Source organism: Pocillopora damicornis, chromosome 12 (assembly GCF_964200805.1).
Source record: "Pocillopora damicornis chromosome 12, jaPocDami1.2, whole genome shotgun sequence".
In the NCBI taxonomy this organism is placed as follows: Eukaryota; Metazoa; Cnidaria; class Anthozoa; order Scleractinia; family Pocilloporidae; genus Pocillopora; species Pocillopora damicornis.
The window spans coordinates 4329506-4351132 of record NC_142681.1 but is presented as its reverse complement, the minus strand read 5'-3'; the positions used below and the strand labels follow the sequence as shown (position 1 = coordinate 4351132).

The 21627-nt window shown below is 39.7% G+C and overlaps 2 protein-coding genes and 1 long non-coding RNA gene across 3 annotated transcripts; 1 reads left to right on the top strand and 2 right to left on the bottom strand.

The window, feature by feature from the left end:
• Positions 1–371: 371 nt before the first annotated feature.
• On the bottom strand, positions 372–17104 carry LOC113681525 (uncharacterized). The gene is made up of 12 exons (XM_027198622.2): positions 16845–17104; positions 16336–16631; positions 13477–13535; positions 10795–10924; positions 9705–9749; positions 6272–6372; positions 6025–6179; positions 4848–5194; positions 4240–4270; positions 3303–4129; positions 1514–2516; positions 372–747 (listed from the first exon to the last, which is right to left on the bottom strand). Exons 1-12 carry the CDS (start codon positions 16968–16970, stop codon positions 637–639), a joined length of 3231 nt encoding a protein of 1076 aa, XP_027054423.2. The 5' UTR covers positions 16971–17104; the 3' UTR covers positions 372–636.
• Positions 7347–15417, top strand: LOC113681527 (uncharacterized). Its single transcript, XR_016181459.1, has 4 exons — positions 7347–7405; positions 10797–10968; positions 14185–14275; positions 14520–15417. It is a non-coding gene; the product is annotated as an uncharacterized LOC113681527 (long non-coding RNA).
• Positions 17105–18218: 1114 nt separating the features above from the next.
• On the bottom strand, positions 18219–21354 carry LOC113681555 (transcription factor Sox-11-A). The gene has a single exon (XM_027198655.2). The coding sequence runs from the start codon at positions 19482–19484 to the stop codon at positions 18612–18614; it is 873 nt and encodes a 290-aa protein (XP_027054456.1). The 5' UTR covers positions 19485–21354; the 3' UTR covers positions 18219–18611.
• Positions 21355–21627: the final 273 nt, after the last annotated feature.

The window sequence follows — 21627 nt, the reverse complement described above, 5'->3', positions numbered from 1 at the left end:
GCCAAGTTGGCTATGACAAATCTCGTATCCAACAAGCGCGAATGGAATAATTGTTTTATTAAATTTCATTGAATCCTGAACGTTTGAATAACTAGAGCCTTTTTCATCTTCGCAACAGTTGGCGCAATGCATTTCCATATAAGGTGACTTGGAACAGGAGCCGTAATCGGAGTTGAGTTAACCAATCAGAACACTAGCAATGTGCTATTCAGGGTTGAAAATTTATTGATTCCCGTTATTGAGTTCGTTTAGCTTTTGTTTTCGTGTAACCATGGTAAACGTAACGTTTATGATTAGTGTAAGTTATGTTAATGAATAGTTTCTTTGCCCTGTTTTTTGTAAAACTATTTAATAAGTTCGGCAAGAAGTAAAGTTTCCAGATAAAAATTTTATTAGAGTGCCAGCAAATAGTATTGCAGTTACGTCTAAGAAAATAACTCGACGATAGCAATTTATTTTGAGCGTTCTTTGGCTGAGATTCCAAAAAATTTATTGTAAAAAATACTTCCGAGGCTCCAGGCTTTCTTGGTCTCACCTCGAAAAGATGGTTTAAATCTCGCAAATTCTATTAAAAAATAGCAGTAATAAAAATATAAGGCGTAGAGACATCGTACGCTACATTTATTAATGTATTGGTCAAGTTTCTCTGAAGATGGATTGTTGATAATGGCAGTAATCTCTTCTTAAAGTTGCTTCGTCCAGTACCCCGTTTAGATGCTGTTCTATCCAACGACTGGGGTCGTTCATCTGCCACAGGGGAACAAAAATGTACAAAGAACGGTTTGTAACGTCTTTCAAAGATTATCATTAGCAATCTGAGATTGCATTTACTTCCTCTTATTATTGGTTTAATTAACTATTAACCGAAAACTGGTTATGAATTAACCAATGGTTTTTTTTTTTAGCTTAGGGATAAGTCGTTATTTATCGCCTGGGGAGACGGAAAAAATAGGTTGTGCCAAATTAGCACGTACCTGATTTCCCCCCCCCCCCCCCGCAGGCTCTGTAATATTCTAATAATCCCCTTCATTGGCAGTCAATCTTCTACAGTCCCTCATTTATATTCTGTTAGCGGCGACTGATCTTCCCTCGGTTCCCCCTGAAAATCATATGATCCCCCAAATCCTCCTAACCCCCACCCCCCGGCTCTGTAATACTCTAAAAATCCCCTTCATCGGCAGTCAATTTTCTACAGTTCCCCCCTTTATATTCTGTTAGCGGCGATTGATCCTCCCTCGGTTCCCCCTGAAAACCATGTGATCCCCAAATCCTCCTAAACCCCCCCCCTCCCCCCGGGCTCTGTAATACTCTAAAAATCCCCTTCATTGGCAGTTAATTTTCTACAGTCCCCCCTTTATATTCTGTTAGCGGCGATTTATCCTCCCTCGGTTCCCCCTGAAAATCATGTGATCCCCAAATCCTCCTAACCCCCCCCCCCCCCTTCCCCAACTCAGGAGATAAATGACTGGCCCCCTAGCAAAGTCCTTGGTTGTACATTGGTTCTACCACTTACCTTAAATTTGTGTTGTTCTGTCCCCTTATCGGCACTACTGTCAGAGCTGTTGATGTACTCTGTAAACACACTGTTGCTCCACTCGTTAAAGAACCTCACAGCGTTGGTTGCTTTAGACTCATTTGGACCTCTAAAACTGACAGTTCTCTTGTCTGCTTGAGAATCCCTGGTTGCCTGCTGTAAGATAGGAACTGGTTTTGTGATCACCTGGGGTACGTCGGAGCTTTGTCGGTCTGATGATCGAGTGAGCACAGAATGGGCGCGGCCTTGCCTGGTTACGTTGTTAGTTCGAGTACCAGACTGACCTCTAACACTGTGAGGTTGCGCAGTACTGCGCGTGTAAACGTTTTGTAAATATTCTGTTATAATCTGTCTCCGTTCTTGATCCTTGATTTCTTGCAGAAACCTGGTTCGCTCTCTCTCCTGGTATTCGAGCAGTTCCTTCTCTTTTTGTCTTTTAATGCATTCCTCTTGTTGCGGTCGTAATTTACTCTCTACTTCTCGACTGTCCTGATTGGTAGCACTGTGGTCATCTGTACCGACTCTCACCTCATCCATATTGATGTTGTCAGGTCTGTTGTCATGAAAATATGGTTCCCTTGAGAGGTCTGGTCCAGCTTGCCGTTCGTAGCTCGACACATTTTTCTTTTCACGAAGATTTTCCTCACGATTATTAACGCATGCAGTTATTTCCCCTTGTTCCCGGAGTGAGGAAATTCCTTTGAAGTAGTTTTGCATGCCGAGCTGGAAGTTCGTTTTCGTTTGAGTCTCGTTTTTTTGGTCATGAGTTACGATGCTTTCATCTCTGTGGTGTGGCACTTGATTCTCAGGCTGTTTACTTGAGTCTGGGTTGCTATTGCTGTCCTCTGTGCCAAGTCTCCTGCCATATTTGGTGTGAAACTTGGACTCAAGTTGAAGAATGTCCCGCGCCTGCATTATGGACAGGCGGGGATGTTGCGGTGTTTTCTTGTTCTTCATGTAGGACTGGCACAAAGCAGAAATACTGGAAATGAATAGAAAGAACGGTGTTTAAACCTTTTGACCCTTAGGTGTGACTAGCAAATTTTTCCTCACAATATCACCCCTGAATTTAACGTCAAAGGTCAGAATAAAATAACTGAAGTGAAATGAAGTGATCATCAACTAAAGAAACTCTTGATTGTTAAATAAATTCTCCTTGTTAGCGCCTCAAGACGGGTGCAGAAAACAATATTGAGAATATGCATACTGATGCTAGGGTGTGAAGGCTTAAATCATGGCAACGCTTATGAACATACTACAAGAAAACCTGTGAAGGAAATTTATCCATCGAAGCAATACCTGTCATTTTCTAATCTGGCTCGGTAATGCTCTAAAAAATCAGTTTTAACTTAACCCTTTAAATCCCATGAGTGACCAAGACAGAATTTCTCCTTACAATGTCAATACAATATCAACCAGATAAGTGATGATAGTAAAGAAAAATATCAATTTGGGAATAATTAGTTGATGCAACACTAAATTCTCTGAACTAACATAAGAATTGTACGGTTGGCGGTAAGGAGAATTACAAATTTGATCCGGGAATTAAAGGGGGATGTCTAAAGTTATTTTCAAAAAAAGGTTATGATTAGAAATCGCTGCAAATCTTCAAATCTTAAAAAGTCGTCGCAAATCAGTCTAAAATTTCTTTTAGCTTGTCGTGATAAACAGTGAGTGCAAGATTATATTATCTGATACGTTGTGGTACCTAAAGCAGAAGCTTGTTTTCTTTTGCGCAAATTATCGGTCCAGTTTTGAAAGCGTTTACCTATCACATCTTCCTTCCCTTTCTTCCTCATTGGTAGGAATCCGCGATGCGCCTTGTTGTGGAGCACCACGTGATTTTGGAGGCTGAGGAACGTGCTTGTAATAATCAGCAAGATCTACAAACTGACTTGTTCTTAGAGATGACACTGTTCTGTTAGAACAGTGTGCTAGTGATGAAGGGGAAATCTTACTCCCACTTTTGGGGGACCGGATTGAATTCCTTGCGGATGAAAACTTTTGGTTCAATTGCAACATTTGCGAAGCGTTTTCACCCCTGGCTGCAGTCGACTTTGTGCTCTGTGTATCTCCAGAGGTAACCTTGAGACCGCATTCCGTTCGTATTGTCGTTTTCATTACAGCTTTGTGCTCGAGATTCACGTCGGCATTTTCGTTTTGAATGTCTCCGGCATCCATCTTTGATTGTACGCAGTTTCTCTCTGAGCCACTTACACCAGGTTTTACACTCTCTTCCGAAAGACTTTCACTATTTGCAAACTTTTCCGAAGTCGGAGTTTGAATGTTTGTTTCTTGTTGCGGGGATTGGGAAACCAATAGCTTGGTCTCCAGTTTTATCCGGGGGGACATAACCATCTGTGTTCCTTTCATCTTACTGTCAATTGTAATCCGCGGAACACATGATTTACATCTCGTTTTGCGGGTTCTTTGCAAAGCACGTGTACTCTTATTTCTTTGCCTACAGAAAGACGGTGTCTCTCTCGGTGCATGTTGCCCTTCGAGGGCTGTGTTGGGTCGTGTTTTCTTGTGGGACTGTTTTCTGGTTAGCGTCGACTGAGTGCAGCAAACTTTATGCCCCCTGATCCAGAGGTCCTAGTAAAATAACAAAATTAATATCACGTCAGTGTTTCCAATACTTCTCTTTCTCTAATAAGCAATAGGATGGTTAGTTAACTTAAATTTCTGAAACGTCCAGTTATTACCTCGAAATGTTCTTCGACAGACTTGTTTTCTCTAAAACAGAAACAGAACATAAAATTATTACCTTAGTGCATGTGAACTAGCACTACAATATGAGAAGCGAGACGCGCACGTTCAGTTAATCAAATTCTATTGACTCGTGAGACAGCTAACCCTAGCAAAGAAGCGAAGCGTTGTACTGGAAAAAACTTCAATATTGATTGGCCTTACTACCCGCCGTCTCTGCCATAATAGACAGGGAGCTAAGTGAGTCGTACATGGCGTGACCTAAATTTAACGTTCATTCCACGAGCGCGTGTTGGATGCGAGATGGTAAATAGCCATTGTTAATTATTCGATAACATGAGCCTGTCTTTTTGGTAAGTTTTGCTAGGCTAGTAGACATATGTTAAAGCAATGGAAATTTCGATCTAATGATTTATTAAGACCAGAAGAACCGATTACTCCTTTTGTGCTTTTTATAGAAGTGCTTAAGGAATCGTATGCACATCTGGGGGACAATACGAGATGACCAAACCACACCTTTACCTCTTATTTTAAGCACTTGAAATCATATAATCTCTTAACAGGCAAAACTGTGGCTTTGTAACTCAATTAAGTTTAAACTTACTCAGGTTTGTGGACTACATGTTTTTGTGTTCGCGCTTGGTCCCAGTCGGGCTCGGTTTGTGAATTCTCACTATCAGAACCGGTCGAGCTTTTACTTTCATGACACTGGGAACCATCCTCCTTGCCATCACACGTGGTAGAATTGATGAATACCCGTATGACCGAATTCCCTTGATCACTCGTTCTCATAACACCTCCAGCACAGTCGTTTGACGAAAGTACTTTTTTCCTCTCTTCATCCAAAAGAAGATTGTAGACGCCTGACACAGCGTCATATCTATTCTGACGAACGTGTCGGGCAATCTTAGGTTTATCAATGTTGATGAGTTGTGAAGCCCTACTCAAGGCCTAACGAAAACAAATTGATAAAGACAGAAGTTAGAGATACTTTAATCTGTTGTCTTTTCTTTACATAAGCGCATTGGCAATATCTGCCCTTACAGAATTGCTGTGGCGGATCCCCGTTACCATGGTGTGAAGCGGATAAGAGCATTGCCAATCTTCGTGGATGCAGTACCAGTCTATCGCAGGTACTTTCCCATATTTCGCCAGGTTTTTCTGACAGTTCGCCAGCCAGTCCCAATGGCAGGTCCAGTGGGAAGGTCCACGGGATACGAACCCGACCATAAGACGTGTGGTTTTCTTTTACCTCTTGACTGACTCCAAAATTCATGCAAGAACCGCATGCTATTACTCAATATAAAGAATTTAAAAGTTACTTGAACTAAAATATTTCTGATCTATTGCAAATAAACTTTCTGTGTTTTCTGACTCAAATTTGGACCCCCCACACCCCCGTCTCCTCCCCTCCATCCTCCTTCAGTCATGGAAAAAGACACTGCGGGAGTAGGGTCTTGCTCAAAGTTACAACAAAGTGGACTTCGGCCACATGTTTACAAAGTGGGAGGGGTGTGTTAGATGTTCCTACACCCGCTCGTCTTAAGATCTGAAAGCATTGCTAGGCTGTAATTTTGATTATTACAAAGAGGTCCAAAGTTTCCTGCGGGAGACATGCTTTCACTACGATATTTCGTTGATAAAGGCCATTAATTTTTCGCGGGCAGTGACCAGCTTTAGCGGGTGTGCCATTTTTCATTTACTCTGACTCTGAATTCCACAGTGCAATTGACTCAATTTAAAAGCTGTTACATCCTCTTAATGTTAAATTCATACGGCACCTTATCTCGCAGTTGCTCGTCCATAAATTGCTCAGTGTTTGGCGCTAATGGCATAGTCCCATGAGCAGTTATCCAGGGGTGTTCCATAACGTCCAGAAGGGGCGCACGCATCTGCGGATTAGGCTCTAAAAGTTTTCTCAGCAGATCACGGCAATCTATTAGTAGGGAAGATAGAATGTGATTAGCTTTTACAAAAATCTGATTGACGGCTTTATATCAATTATAGAACGTTTTTGTTAATACTTACGTGGTGTTAGAGGCACTAGATATTTGTTGTGTGTGCAGCTGAGCCCGCGAGACGTTTGATCCAGTAGCTCACTTCGGCCTCTGCTGCCAAAGTGAGGACTTCTGTCACATGAAAACAAGTAGTATGAACGTAAATGCTACGAAGCTTAAAAATCAAGCAAGAAGTGACTTAAACAATGCTATTCTATGTAATCCAAGATTAGTTATACTCTTCCGGCTCTAGTACCTAGTTGGTTTCGAGCGAAGCGAGTTGCGATGGACTAACCCTATCCGTGATTAAGAGGAAAACAGAATTTTCTGAGACAATTTTTCCCACTCTGCTAATTAATGAGACCCCTGAATTCCAGGTTTCCTCGTCGGTGCCGGTAAAGCGTTACTGCAACAAATGAGTCGTCCAAAACTCTGTGTTACAGGTGGAGGGAAACATGCGGTACAGTAAGAGTAGAAAAACAGTAAAAAGAAAAACAAAACAGCTTAAAATCGAGATGAAAATAAAAAATGAAATTTAAAAAATATGCATTGAATAACAAAAGGGGCTAGAACGCGCGAATTTCGGCAGGCGGGATGGGCCTTGCGACGTCATGACATTGTTTCCAATCCTCCAAGGACACAGGGGATGTTCCTCTTTGTGTGTACTGGTTAAGAAGGGTACAAACGGTAATATATACGTCAACATCTTGTGGAACATCCATGTTAACTTAAGAAATAGCCGCATGAAATTCGAAAATACCAGTGCTAAACCTTCTTTTATTCACGTTAATAGTTGTCCAGTGGATGCCAATCAGCGATTTCTGTTCCCACGCTATATAACGCACAAACATTTAGAGGAAAAATTTTGTGGTATGTAGATTTATTTGTTATAAACCTGACTACATTTTTATACACTTATCGGCGGCCATCCCGGGGGGTTGACCCCGGGGACATACGGGGGAATAGCGCGGGATTTGCTAACTTTTGGCGCCCATTTCTGGCCCGGGACGAGGGCAGTGGACCGCTTTTGCACTTCCGAGGCAAGATACACGGGCAAAGACCCGCGGGATTTGTAACATCACCGCCATCTTGAAAATGAAAGATCCGGACTGCGGGGACTGGGTATTACCGTTGAACGGCTTCCAAAATGGCAGCGGAGAAAAAGGTAAGCGTGTCCTACGTTTCTCTCGTATCTGTCCCCTTTTGTTGGTCATCCTAACATAGCGAAAATATTTTTCACAAGAAATCGTTAAAATTGTCCTTCTATGACTTACAAGGTATAAAGCTGAACCTCGCTGTGTGCAGAAAACAGATGGACTAGCTATTTTGCTTACTGTATATATTATTGTTAAACTTTTATTAACAATTTTGAAGGAAATTACGTTACAATGTGGGAGTCCTTTCAAATTATGCTCCCCGAGGGAGGGACAGAGGTAGCTTTTTGTGGAATAATATTGGCCCTGGGTAGGTGGAATTTGCAAATGTCTCGGTGCAAATGCCCCGGGGTTCCCCGGGGTCAACCCCCGGGATGGCAGCTAATAAGTGCATTATGAAACCAGTGTGAGGCTGCGACGGGGACACCTCTTTTTTTTCCTTGGTTCACATCAAAATGAGACTTAGGATGCGTTCCTTTGAGAAGATCCGGATTAAGATTTGTGATCGAAGATCACACAGATCACGGTGCATGAAGGGAACGGAGTTTAAGACGAGCTCTCAGAGAATTCCAAAAAGTACGCCATTTTAAGACTTGTGTATGCACGTGGGTTATTGAGCTCTTCCCTAAATGGCTCGTCTAACTGCACGGGCTTTTAGCGCGCAAAATTTTTCTAATTAGCACTATTCATTAGATGCACACTTTTTCATGGTAAACTCAAAAGATGGATTTAAAACAGAAGCAAGTATTGATTACGATATGGATACTCGGGAACCCTGAATTCCTGTGATCAGTGGCCGATCGATTTAACATTACAAAATCTATTTTATTTCGTGTTTATCGCAGAATTTGTGAAGCGATTAACAGCAATCTTTCCGGTCAATATATGAAGTACCTACTTGTCTGAAATTGAGCATCGCTGGGCAAAATGATTAATTTCATATCCTTTGCCTAAAGGAACGCATTGGATCATTGATCCAATGATCCGTCTTTAGATCACACAGATCAGTGATTTAATTAATCCTTGTCTAGAGTGGATTTGATAGATCACTGATCTGAAAATGGATTTGCTTGAAAGGAACACCACAGATCAGAAATCCTGATCTGGATTCTCCCCTAAGAATGCACCCTTAATCATGGCACATCACCTGGTTGTCTTGCAGGCAATCTAATCAGTCCCTAGGATTTTGATAAAGTACAAATTCTCCCAAATGAAAAAAGGAGTTGTGTGGTAGTTTTGTGCGGCCTGCCAAAAGGCCGTAATTTGTGGTCTAAATGGTTTGTTTTTACCATTTTTACCTTTTTCACTTGCAAAAACAAGACGTAAATTCGAGCAATTTCAATGATAATAAATAAACACTTGGTGAAGTGCTGTCTGGCCGGTCAAAACTTTATTTCCTCACGAAATATTCATTACAAGTGTTGGCAATCTGACATTCAATTTTTAATTTCGTAAATAATTTTAAAAAACCCTTTCCCTGAAAATATTTTGTCCAGCACAAGTTTATGCTTTATTAAAAACACTTTTATGAGTTGCTACCGCAGACTATAGTTTATTCCTTACTGGTCATCTGTTACTCAGGCAACTCTTGCTTTACATCAAACGTCTTTAGAGTTGACCGAACATGCAAAAACTTAATAAAATCTATTGGGTTTTTCTTTGCCTTCACAAATGAACAAAGATCCGTAATCTTGAAAGAATACAAAGTGGCTGCCAATATTTGCAATGTGACTGATTGCAAAAAAGCATTTGTTTTGTTTTTCTTACTAATTCATCTCGCATCTGATTAATGGCAATTAATACTATTGAAATTAATATGTAGTTATATTTCAATAGAAATCTTGTTTCATAAATGATTTGAACAGGCCACTAGTTAACATTAAACTTAAATGTAATTTTTTGACCAGCCTTTGCCATTGTACAAGGCATTACTGTGTGGGACTTGAGGGTACATATCTAAAATGCTAACAGCATATCTTGATGCACACAGTGCATTACAGGGTGATATATTTGGAATACCTCTGCTTTATGAGTTACCTTCTCAATGTAGCTCAAACAATCCCTCTAAGCAACTTTCATGGATAGATAATACCTTTTGGGGAAGGCAAATTGTGTTGATGAAATGTTCGGATATCATGTCTGATCATAATGTGAAATTGGCTGGACATATTCAAAATTTGGTCGGACAATGTCTGATGACCGGCTGTTATTTCCAGCTCTGGGTTATGTTAACTTTGACCTCAAGTGTTTACTTAATGAACACACAAGTCACAAACTCACAAATCTTAGAAGAGGTAAATTCATTTTTACCTGAATGGCAGCCTTCCAACGATGATGCCATACATAACAACACCTCTGGAAAAATTTAGATAATTTTAGATAAATGATAACAGACCAAATGGGACATCATTTGTCACAAAAAGTCAGAAGCTCTGGTGGTGTTCAAAGATTGGAAATGATGTACAAGTGGTGTCAAAATGGCTCTGCTTGATCCCAGTTTCTATTTTTGTTTAAATATTTTGATGGTGTCATGAATTTACACCTCTGAAAAGCATTCCTATGTAAAACGTATTGAAGCTCTAATAACGGAGGTGTAAAGATAAATCCTTTCTTCCATCACACTATGAAACTCAAACCTTTACAATGATGACTTTCCCCTTCCCTGAGGACTAGCTCAAGTCATCATTAATCTACAATTCCTGCTGTCAATTTGAATGCCCAGACTATTTTCTAAAAATTTTCTTGTACATCTTCTTGCAAAAAAATTCCGATTGCAAATTTAATTTAAAAACTGTCTCTCAAATATGATCATGACAATTCAGTTTCAGAGGAGGATAACTGTGTCTCACTTAGAGTGATATCTAATAAGTTATGGTCTACCACACAAACATTCTATTATTTTGGTTTTCAAATTACCCTTAGATGTGAAAAAAGAAATGGGAGCAACAGAGAAATGATAACCTTTCAGATAGGAAATCATTTAGGTGACCTTTAAGGAATGTTATGTACTCAGAGGATCAGGACCAAACTTGGTTTAATCAGGGTCAAATTCACAGCAAATATCACAGCAATATAGAATCACCCTTTAGAGCACCTCACCATCATGCACAATTTGCAACATTCATGATTTTTTTTATTTTATGGAGAGGGGGTGCAGTATAGAACTGATATGACCCTTTCCCTTGATTAAGGGTCTTGTTGAGTTAAAGGTGAGGGGAAATATCACTTTGAGATAAATTATTTTTTCCCAATTTAATTGAGGACAAGTACTCTTTCTGGTATCTCCTTGTGCTGTGGTGGTGATTTAATTTCTTTTCTTTCCCCATGCCCTTCTTCTTGAATATGGAGCTTTTTTCATACTTAAGATAAAATAATTACTCTTATAAATTTTTGTACTCACAGACTCCATAAATCAACCTCTGTCCCATATTGACAGCCACGTCTGAACAATTCTGGTGCAGCATACTCAGGGGAGCCACATTGTGTTTTGAGGAGTTTGTCACCTTCACAGATGTTACTGAGGCCAAAGTCTGCAAGGAAAACAAAAGCACATTTACAGACAGAAATAGTAAAGGTCAGAGAAAAGGGTTTATTTCTTTAGCTTATTTTTATTTTGTTACAATCAAACACATCATCAGTATTTGTTGTCTGGTCCATATTTGTGTTGGTCCCGCTCATCCAATTCAGCACAAAGCCAAGAGTTTTGAGGCATAGTGTCCTGCTTTGTAGGAAACTCTTGGCAAGTTGTCCCAAAAAGTGTGAAAAATTACTTTGGATGGTTATCAAATTTTTGCATCATTTAACCCTTTTAAAAATGCATATTTTTGTCAGTAGGAAATGTAGAGAGGGGAAAAATGTCTTTTTCATAGTTTTACAAATTTATTCCATTGTAAATGCTGAGATTTTAATAGTGGTTTACAATGTGCATGAGACTGGAACTTTTTATGTCTCTTAACATCATCAATAGCAGTAACTTAGCACCCAGAGAGTTTTCCCTTTTTTCAGTCAAACATATAAATCTTAAATGGGTACTTAGTGTGTACAACAATCCATTCCTAATACATGCAACTATTGACAATGAAAAGACCAAGTTTCTAATCAAGCTGTTTGTGATAAATATCAGGAGAAGTTGTTTAACCCTTGGTCTCTTCATGAGTGACTACCATCTTCAATCACACCTTTATTAAGCGGTCATTTACAGGGAATGGTGGAATGACCACTAGATACAGTGCAGGTTCCAAAAAATAGGGATAATATAAAAACAAGAAGTGATTTTGAAAAGCATTTCACTATAAAAAATTGCGATAAAACATTTCTTAAAATCATTTCAAGATAAAAAAAATTGCTAAAAAGCGACAACGTTTCGACGTTAGCTGAACGTCATTATCAAGTCAAAATAAGTTAGTGATTTTTGGTCTATAAATACTAAAAAAAAACAACAATAGCTGATTAAAAAATTGTAACGTGAGAAAATATCAAACAAAGAGTTTCGCACGTATGGAGTCCGTCTGAATATTTAAATTGGGCTTAAGTTTCACTTTCACTTTTTCACTTTCCGTCAATTGTTAATAAGCAGTGTGTTTACAATTTTTCATGTGATCTGTGCGATGCAGATTATGTCGGGTATACAGCCTGACACCTTCATCAACGCATTGCTGAGCACAAAAATTCGGCAATCGGTAGACATTTCTTAGAAGCTCATGGTAACAACAACCTTTTGAGAGAAAGCCAATTCACGGTTTTAAGAAAGTGCCAGAGCAAATTTGATTGCTTAGTATTTGAAATGCTCTTCATTAAGAAACTTAAGCCCAATTTAAATATTCAGACGGACTCCATACGTGCGAAACTCTTTGTTTGATATTTTCTCACGTTACAATTTTTTAATCAGCTATTGTTGTTTTTTGTTTGGTATTTATAGACCAAAAATCACTAACTTATTTTGACTTGATAATGACGTTCAGCTGACGTCAAAACGTCGTCGCTTTTTAGCAATTTTTTTTAATCTTGAAATGATTTTAAGAAATGTTTTATCGCAATTTTTTATAGTGAAAAGTAATATAAAAAACCAATTTAAAAAAAAGCTACCATTTTATGTGGTTATTGACCACTTATTGTACTAAAACTCACTCAAGAATAACACTCACATTTTGGGGAGGGAAGCATGGATTAAATTTACTTTCAATATTGTTCTCAGCTTTATTTAAGTGGTTCTGCTTTATTTAAGTGGTTCTACTTTAAGTAGCTGTTTAACCCTTTAACTCACAGGAGTGATTTATAACTAATTTCTCCCTAAAATATCCATACATTATCTGTTGGACAGGTAATGAGAGTACTTAAACTTATCAAGTAGAAGTTGTTACCATGATCTAACATCAAATTCTTGTAGCTTACTTACAAGGAAATGTGTAGTAGGTAGAGGGGAGAATTAACAATCAGATCCTGAGAGTTAGAGGGTTGATTAGGTGGAGAAAAAAAACAAACAGGTCATTGGGACTCACTCAAAGGTGACTCAACCACTTCATAGAGGTGAAAATTGCTTGCTGGGCAAAGGATACGAAATTAATCATTTTTAAGGGTGAAAAAAAACATTGGGACTTTTGCTTACCGACCGCTTATTACAGGGCGACTACTTAATATTGTGCCACCTAAAATAGGTTTAACTGTTACTCCACCTAACTTCTTTAGTCTACAATATCACCCCAGAATCACGCATTAACCCTTTTACACCCTAACATCAGTATTCATATTCTCCATACTGTTCTCTGTACATTTACCAAGGTGCTGACAAGGAGAATTTGTCTAACAATCAAGAGTCTCTTTAGCTAGTGATCAGGTCCTTTATTCTCATGACATCAATGAGTGATTCAGTGGTGATATTGTAAGGAGAAATTAGATGCTAGTCACTCTTAGGGGTTAAAGGGTTAAGGTTACAATAAAGGAAATGATCACCAACGAAAGAAGCTTTTGATTGTTGAACAAATTCTCCCTATCAGTACCACAGGAAACTTAAGAGAATAGTATGGAGAATATGCCTACTGATTTTAGGATGTGAATGGTTAAAGAAAGCATTTCATCTTCATACCAACTATCTTGATGTTCTTTTTACTTTCATCCAGAAGGATATTTTCCATTTTAAGGTCCCTAGGAAAAAACAAATGCAAGAAAAGAAACTTTTTTAGTAGTTTTGTGGGCATTGTCTTTGACTGTATGTACAATCAGTTATTGTAAATGATGCTCTGGTTGGGTAACAGGCATTTGGTTTAGTTGGGTGAGGGTGTTTTTGATCAAAACCTTGACAGCATGAACTAACAGAGGCATGAGGAAAGCATATGTTTTTATTCTCTTGTGTGTCTACTTTTTTCGCCTTCACCCTGAATTCTTAAAACATAGGCTAATAATACTATCAGTTTCCAGTGCTATGACTAACCTAAAGGTTATGGGAATTTTTAGTGGCGAGAAAATAAGATAATATTCAGAAAGGGCAATTATCATGATATAATCATGAAATAAAATATATTATGCAATCAAGCTTCCAGACATCAATGAAAATTTATTTCAATGCTTGATATCATCATTAGACATATAAATATTTCATAAAAGGCATTCTCCATCTTTTCCTCACAAAATTGATTAATGGATTTCTGTAGATGTTATTACGTTACTGTCACTTTTGTCTGTCTTGTCATTAATTTCATATCCACACTTTCTGATCTTGGAGGTCCCAAATTAAATTTAGTGTAAACGGTTTTTCATATGGTAATGTTGACTTTGTTTTCATTTATTTTTGAAGATTTGCTAGAGAAGAAGTAAGTCAAAAAAAGAAAGAAGAAAAGGCAAAGCATTCACTTACATAGAACAGATTTTCGATTCAATCGAGAAAGGTAAATTTGTCCTAGTATCGTCAACTGTATTCTTAATTCGCTGTGTGCTTATCTTTATACCTTTTTGCCATTCTCTACAATTTAAAATTCTCACTGGATTTCAATTGTGTATGGCTTTTGTACTTTAGAAAAATGCCCCTGGACGTGTTGAATCTGTTTACAAGTTATTATTAAATTTTTTTCAATGTTACCTTCCTCAGTTGGAGTGAGGTAAAGCTGTAAAATTTTTGTGTATTTGTTTTAGGGTGGAGGATACGGCAGATGTATTGGATATGACACACCTAGGAGTCTCCTCTATGAATGAGATATTGAAAATGATTGACAGATGTGGTCCCTAAAAAACCAACTGATGATAAAACCACGGTTTGCGTGTAAATTATTGAAAATATGTTGGTACAAAACACAGGTTATTTTGAAACTTAAGTTTTTTTTTCTTTCACCATCACTCAATGAATACGGTACTTCTTTTTATTGGCCTAATGAAGAGTTTTCCTTGCTAGTGTCGCTCTTTAGCGCATTTTTCTCGTCGATAACATTGAAAAACTTAAGCTGTTTGCGGTAAAATTAATTACATGAATAAATTCATTTTTTCTTTAGTCTCGGGTGACAATTTATCTCAGACGATATTCCATTATTTTTACTCATTTGAATATGTTGATCGACTTAGATTGGTCCTTTTTACTTTCTTCATGACAGTGTTTATTCAGATGTGGTGTTTTAGACCGAATGAATCGCGGATATTGCTTTTAAAGAAACTCAATGTCTCCAGACACTTGTTGCGCACGGAAATTAAGTGATATTTTTTTCACTTGGAAAATATGCCGTCAATAATTTATGACTCGGCTGGAGGTGAACAGGCAGATGGTCTCTTCAATCTAGAAATTAACAGACTCTTTAGTTTCATGATTCATCTTCATACAAAATAACACGAAGTAGGGAATTGTAAGTTTCTAAAAGTTGAATGTATTCTGCAATCATTAGCATATAAACCCAGCTTGCAGCTGGCTAAATAATGTTCAAAACTAACTAGAAGGTTTAAAAGCTTTCGTCTAGAATCTACGGAAGTCGTAATCTTCTGTTTTGAACACGTCGCTTATTGTGTTTTGTAGAAACTCCCCAATGTTTTTTTATTTTCATTAAAATAGGAGAGGAAAAAGCCTTCTTAGTGTTATTGTTTTACTTAACGCACAAATCGTTTGTTGTCCCTGCAAATGTTAAATGGGGAAATTTCCGGTGCTTCGATCGTTAAATGTTTTGTCCAAAAAGGAAAGGATTAAGATTGGAATCAGTCAGATATTGCCTCTAAAAGACAGAAGAGCTAAGCTTCCTTCGACATTTATCGCCACCGAAACATCCTAGAGACGCTAATTTATTCAGTCGCTCGGAAACAGCCATGAACTATGTGATTAATTACCACAATGTTTTCAGACAGAAGTAAATAACACAACAAAAGCGTGAAGTGCGACATGACACAGAACAAATGTAGCCATTCCGCACTCTTTCCGAGTGTTAATAGCAAAGGAAACAGCCATTGAAATCGCGTCGTTTAGGAAAATTTAGTTTTTACCTCAAACTGTCCGTTTTTGAAAAAGTATTTATGCGATTGATTTTAAATTCGAGTAAAATCGTCGCGCGCTAGAAAGCGGGTCATAAGTTTTAGGACCGCTAAATTTATATCTTTTTCGAATTTTAAATCCAAATTGAAATGTACGTAGCAGATGGACAAGAGATTTCTCACACTCTTTTACAGACACATATTTCTCGCTTGTCCTTGATCTCCAAGCGACTTCGACTACAAATTATCATTAAAATGAAAATGGAAAAATTTTAATAACGATAGTGATAATGAAAAAACGTGCTGTGGGCCCAAAGCGACACTTTTTTTTTAAACTCCCTTAAGTGTTTCTTTTTTTCCCGCTGAAGAACTGTTCAATCGTTCTTCGTTAGTTTTTTAATATCCTAGCAACGTTGATCGTGCTTATTATGATAAAAGCATTATTACTCGTGTGTTGTTTTCAAAATTGATGTTCAGTTGGTACTAGTTCGGTTACCCATCTTACCGATGGACGATTCCATTTTCGTGCATGTGATACAGCGCCGAAATTAGTTGTCTCATAATCGGTCTGGCTTGTGATTCGCTCAATTTCGACTCGGGCTGACTTCGTAAGTAAGTCAACAACTCGCCGCCGGAAACATACTCAGTCACGATGCAGTAAATCGAGTGCTGTTTGAGAGTCTCGTACAATCGAACTATGTTCGGATGGTTGACTTTCTTCAGGAGTAGGGCTTCTCGGAGGATGTTTCTCTTAACGTAATCGTCTTTGATTTTCCTTGTATCTATGACTTTCATGGCAACCTAGGAGATTAGATTTATTACAAGCTGGGTAACTAGTGGGGAAAAAAAACAACATAGTACTGAATGATAACACAACGCACGTTTAGTAATTTATCTTTTGAATAATATCCCATCTCCACACCCATAGTGCTTGACAATAACTGTAATTAAGCCACCGAACAATCACTTGTAAAGGGCTTTGAAATTGAAAAGGCAAACCGTTGGATAACAGACCTTACTTTTAGTGATGCGGTTCGTTGCTAACTCTACGTAGGCAAAGTTTCCCTTGCCAAGCCGGTTTCCGGTTAGATCATAGGTCCCAATGCGTTTTAAAGCTAAATTGTTCGAATCGGAGCTCATAATAGGAGGCTCACTTCAGATAGCGTACAAAGTGGCCTATTTGTAAACAGGAAAACCCCGCGACATTGCAATTTACAATCGGCATGTGCGATCAGCGAAGATCAACCAATCGACGGGTGGAATTTTGACCGCACGCGCCAGCTATTGTTTTGTATGGTTGACGATTGTGTCGAAACACGCCTCTGATTGGTCGAAGAACAAAGAGGCACTATCTGACGCGTGCCTTGCTGTATGAACGCTCTTACGAAAGCCAACATTTGAAAAGCGGAATATCGCGTCCACAGTAAACACACGCTAATTTCGGCCCCACGAGATCTTTTTTTCTTTGCTGTAAATGACTACAAATTAGCAGTTCAATACGTTAATATCCGACAGAGGAAATACGCACGAGGAATAATTTTTTACGCTTTGAAAATAGGTAAACAGAACCTCGTGTTAGCATTGATTTATTTTTCTGTGGGCGGCTGTTTCTAAATACTTTTGCGTATGACGCTTTAATACTGACTTCGATCGTGCCTTATTTTAGCAAGCTGTCAATTTTAGCGGATCTCTCAAGTCAAATTTGCCATCTTTTTTTCCAGATTCCACGCTCCACTGCGATCACATCAAGTATTTATAACACAGTTAAGTGGACACGTTTCAGCAGGGAAAAACCAGACTTTTGCTTCAGGCGATCAAATATCTGTAATAAACATCAAGCGCGCGCAACTTTCGCAGTTGGTCCTACCCTGTGGTCTCCCTTAAGGCGGATGATTTTCAACAGCTAATCGTGTACTATTCTAATTTTAATACACAGGAAAAAGCTTAGTTTAAAATATGCGGTGCGAAAACAGATGCAGGCGTCATACCCCGCCCAAAATGACAACTGACGCGCTCGGGTTAAATTCGAACAACACTCGCCGAATTCTTTCTAAGCCAACGGCTGCGTTAGCTTATTGCAATACTGATGTGTTGTTTTTCTTTACGCCCTGTCTTCCAATACAAGTCGCCGAAGCTATTACCCGCAGTAAGATTATAAAAAATTCAGTTTGCGCAGTGATGCGTTCAGCGCAGCTATATAAACACGGTGTTGCAACTTTTGCGGGAATCATGAATTTCTAATGTAGGTGAAGTGAAAGTGAAATGCTCACGTCTTAGTAACGATTACAGTTATTTGGCTTTGGCGATCCCTTTTTGAAACGGCTGTCTCTGATTTGCACCGTGCATGGCTCGTGCGCGCTTTGGAAGAATAAACACACACAGTTTAAATTTTCATAATAATAGTATTATAATTTTCTCCTCTTCAATTTTGATTCACTTTTAAACACGCTTCATGGCGAGGGAAAAGAGAAATTCGAAAAAATACAGCACTTCGGAGAACTTTTAAATTATTTAGGATCCTTTTTTGTACAATTATCTTAATAAAAGCTCTCTAAAACGAGAATACACCAGTCAATACAAAATGAACGAAATAAATCTTCGGTCGAAAAAAAAAACTATACACAGATAACGTGTCCATAGCGGTTAGAAAAAACGAAGGGTTCAAACAACAACCCCGCGAATGTTTTTAAGCTTATAAAAATCTCTAGAAGGGGAAATTCCACAAGTCAAAAGTAGTGTCCTTCCACCAGCACAACATTTCACGGCGAAAACGACAATCAGCTACAAATGTCCGAGAGAGTTCTCTAGCCACTGACCTTGAATAAGCTCAGAAACCTCAGGTGGGGTATAAAGATCGGGAAAATCAAATTGGCCACCATTTGCCCCGTTCAGATCAAGCAAAGGGGAAACAGGCAAGCCATTGAAGTTCACATTACCAAATTCTAAACTTGGCCACGAGTTGGGAATCTGTTGGTTGTGATTTACACTCGTAGGCACTTGCTGATCTTGTTTGAACGCTTGCTCGAAGTCATCATACAACGAAAGCTGATCAATAGGGTCCTCTGGTGTGGTGCCGATCGCATCGGGGACATTCGGTGGTGGGGTGATCGGCGAAACGAAATCGCGTCGTTGCTTCTTGAACGGAGGCTCGCCGAGGGAACTGCCGTGTTTCTTGGAGGAACTCAAGCCAGGAAATCCGTGCGCGCCGGGAAGGGCTTCGCGCTTGGTGCCCGCCGCTTCTGCGACGTTCTTCCTTGAGTGCCCTTCCGCGGAATTCGAGTTTTTACTATCTGGTGCACCGTTGCTATTCTTCTTACTGGGTTGCTTTTTCTTACGCGGACGGTATTTGTAATCGGGATAAGCTTGCATGTGTCTTATGCGAAGACGCTCCGATTCCTCTACAAACGGTCTCTTTTCACCCTCCGAGAGCAGCTTCCAGCGTTTTCCCAGACGTTTGCTGATCTCGGCGTTATGCATGTCAGGGTGCTCCTCGGCCATTTTTCTACGCTCGATCTGGCTCCAAACCATAAACGCGTTCATGGGGCGCTTGACATGTTGAAGAGATTTCTTTGGTTCTTCCTCGGGTTCGTCCACAGTGGGCACTTGTGCTGGCGGGCTTGGCGAGTTGAGCTCGCTTCCATGGAAGACCATCATCACTTCAATTACTCGTGCGCGAAGTAAAAAAACAAAAAAGTCTCTATTATACGAACAGTGGATGGAATTCAGTGGTTCCAGCCAGTCAGGGAGTGCGGAACTCGATTCGTTGTGTCCACAGGTGTGGAGTAGTCGTAACGCGGTCAGTAGGAGTGCAAGCTCTTTTCCGCTCGACACGTTATCAGCGAGTGAAGTAGCATAAACTGATCGTGGCAATTTCTATTTTTAATTTACATCCAACTTGAATTTGCGTTGGTTTCTCTGTGACGCCGTGACACGTCACCTCACGCTAACACAAAGGAACCAATGATGGGAAGCAAAACCCGCTCAATGCTCCGCCCCGTGTTCGCCGCACGGCCTTCTAATTGGTTCGTTTCGTGGCTCCATAGTCGTTTTGCTTGTGTGTTTTTAAATGGGGTTTGCGCGCCAAGTGTCGGCGCAAGACACGATTTTGATTAAAACACAAGAATCGAGTGAAATTACCGTGATATCGGCAGTGATCTCTTGCGAGATGCCCCCTGCTTATCAATGGTTCAAATTTTGTCGTTAACGCGCTTACATGCGTGCGGTTTTCCTTTAAAACGTGGAAGTAGCGAGATCGGTTTTGTCCAGTTTGTTTCAAATTCATGCCACGTGCTTAGAACAATAGAACGGCGCATCAGTAATGACTTACAACACTAAGAGATTGTCACAACATTGGAAAATTTGCATCTCATTCTGGACTGTTTGAATAAAAAAGAGAACCTCTGGATCTATCTTTTTTTTTCTGGCATAGTTTCCAGTTTTGGCGTTACGCCCTCACGGATTTACGTCTTTTTCCTTTTTATTACCTCAATCATATAACATATCTTTCTGAAGAATTTTGACAAACAGTGGGAATGAGCGCGTCGGCGGGTAAATTAGGAAAGATCAGTTTTGGTTTACCGTGGGAAGTTAGAAATGGGGCGGGGACCACTAGTAAGGAGGTGCCATTAATCCCTGTTTCTTAGCTACCTGAATTTGGATTAAAAGATAGCAAAGAATTTGTGTATTTTTTTACTGCGGTGAATCTGCGGGCAGTTTAAACCGTGCGTGAGAGATAGTTTGGTATCGGTTTTTCATCTTATTATGGAGAAGTCCCCGCGGACTGCGTCAATTAGTGCTATATTCGTCTTTCCGCCTCAAGGGCCAAAAATTAAATTATAATAATGGTAATTCGGTGGCGGGGTGGATTTGTTGATCCTACGGAAGTCTGATGAGTGACGCACACCTCTCTAAAGAGTTTGTTTTTTTCGCTTTCATCTGAGTTTTATTGTGTCAAGGCTCGGAAATTACGCGGAGCTGATGCGCGATTTGTAGAATAAACAAAGTTTGGGGAAATTTACCGTTGGTGCTACCTTCGCGAAAGCAAAACAACCTGTTGAATGTGAAACAACCTGCCTCGTAGAACTCAAAATGGTCGCTTTGGAGACGGAAGCTCCCAGCCAATGAGATGGCGAATGGCGGTATATTGGTAGACAGGTGTCACTGGCGTCCGAAGCGATAGGGCTGATTCATTAAACACACAGGTGACACTGAGAGGTCACTGCACGATCCACGTGCTTAGAGACCGCCAGCTGGCTGCCAATCATCGTTCGACTGTTCTTTCGCGAGTTGGAAAAAATATGAGCCATTTAAAAACACCTCGTTCTTGCTGGCCGGAGCGGTTGCCGCGGTTTCAGCAGACGCGGGGCAGACTTTAATCTCCCGCTCAAATTCGCCGCTCGGTTTAAAGTCGTGCCCCGTGAGACCTGGGGCTCATTAGACCGAAACGTAGCACCACAGCCCTGCCGATCTGTTAATGCAATTCCTTTTTTCTCTTTTTCAAAACCCTCGCTTTACTCATGTCGGTGTTTGTATTGTATTTGACCGGATTATGTAAGTGAAGTGGAGTGACCGCCAATGGCCGCCTGTGATTGGCTGTTGCCACCTGAGCCAGATGTTTGGTGGTAAATTTACGGCGGCAAGGTCTCATAGGAACAACTAAACGAAACACATCCTTGCGAGAGAGTGCCATCTTTGACTGTAAGACGATAAGTAACTCTTGTAAAGATGAAAACAACGAGTTCATCCTATATTGGTTTAGGTGCTGTATAGGTACACTATCTGGCGCAAACGATTCTCG

Coding starts and splice junctions, on each gene's coding strand:
- LOC113681525 (XM_027198622.2), bottom strand. CDS start 16,970: ATGAGCTCCGATTCGAACAATTTAGCTTTAAAACGCATTGGGACCTAT. Junction 16,632..16,844: donor ACCGCATCACTAAAAGTAAG/GTCTGTTATCCA, acceptor CTAATCTCCTAG/GTTGCCATGAAAGTCATAGA. Junction 4,271..4,847: donor CATGTAGTCCACAAACCTGA/GTAAGTTTAAAC, acceptor TTTCTGTTTTAG/AGAAAACAAGTCTGTCGAAG.
- LOC113681555 (XM_027198655.2), bottom strand. CDS start 19,484: ATGATGGTCTTCCATGGAAGCGAGCTCAACTCGCCAAGCCCGCCAGCA.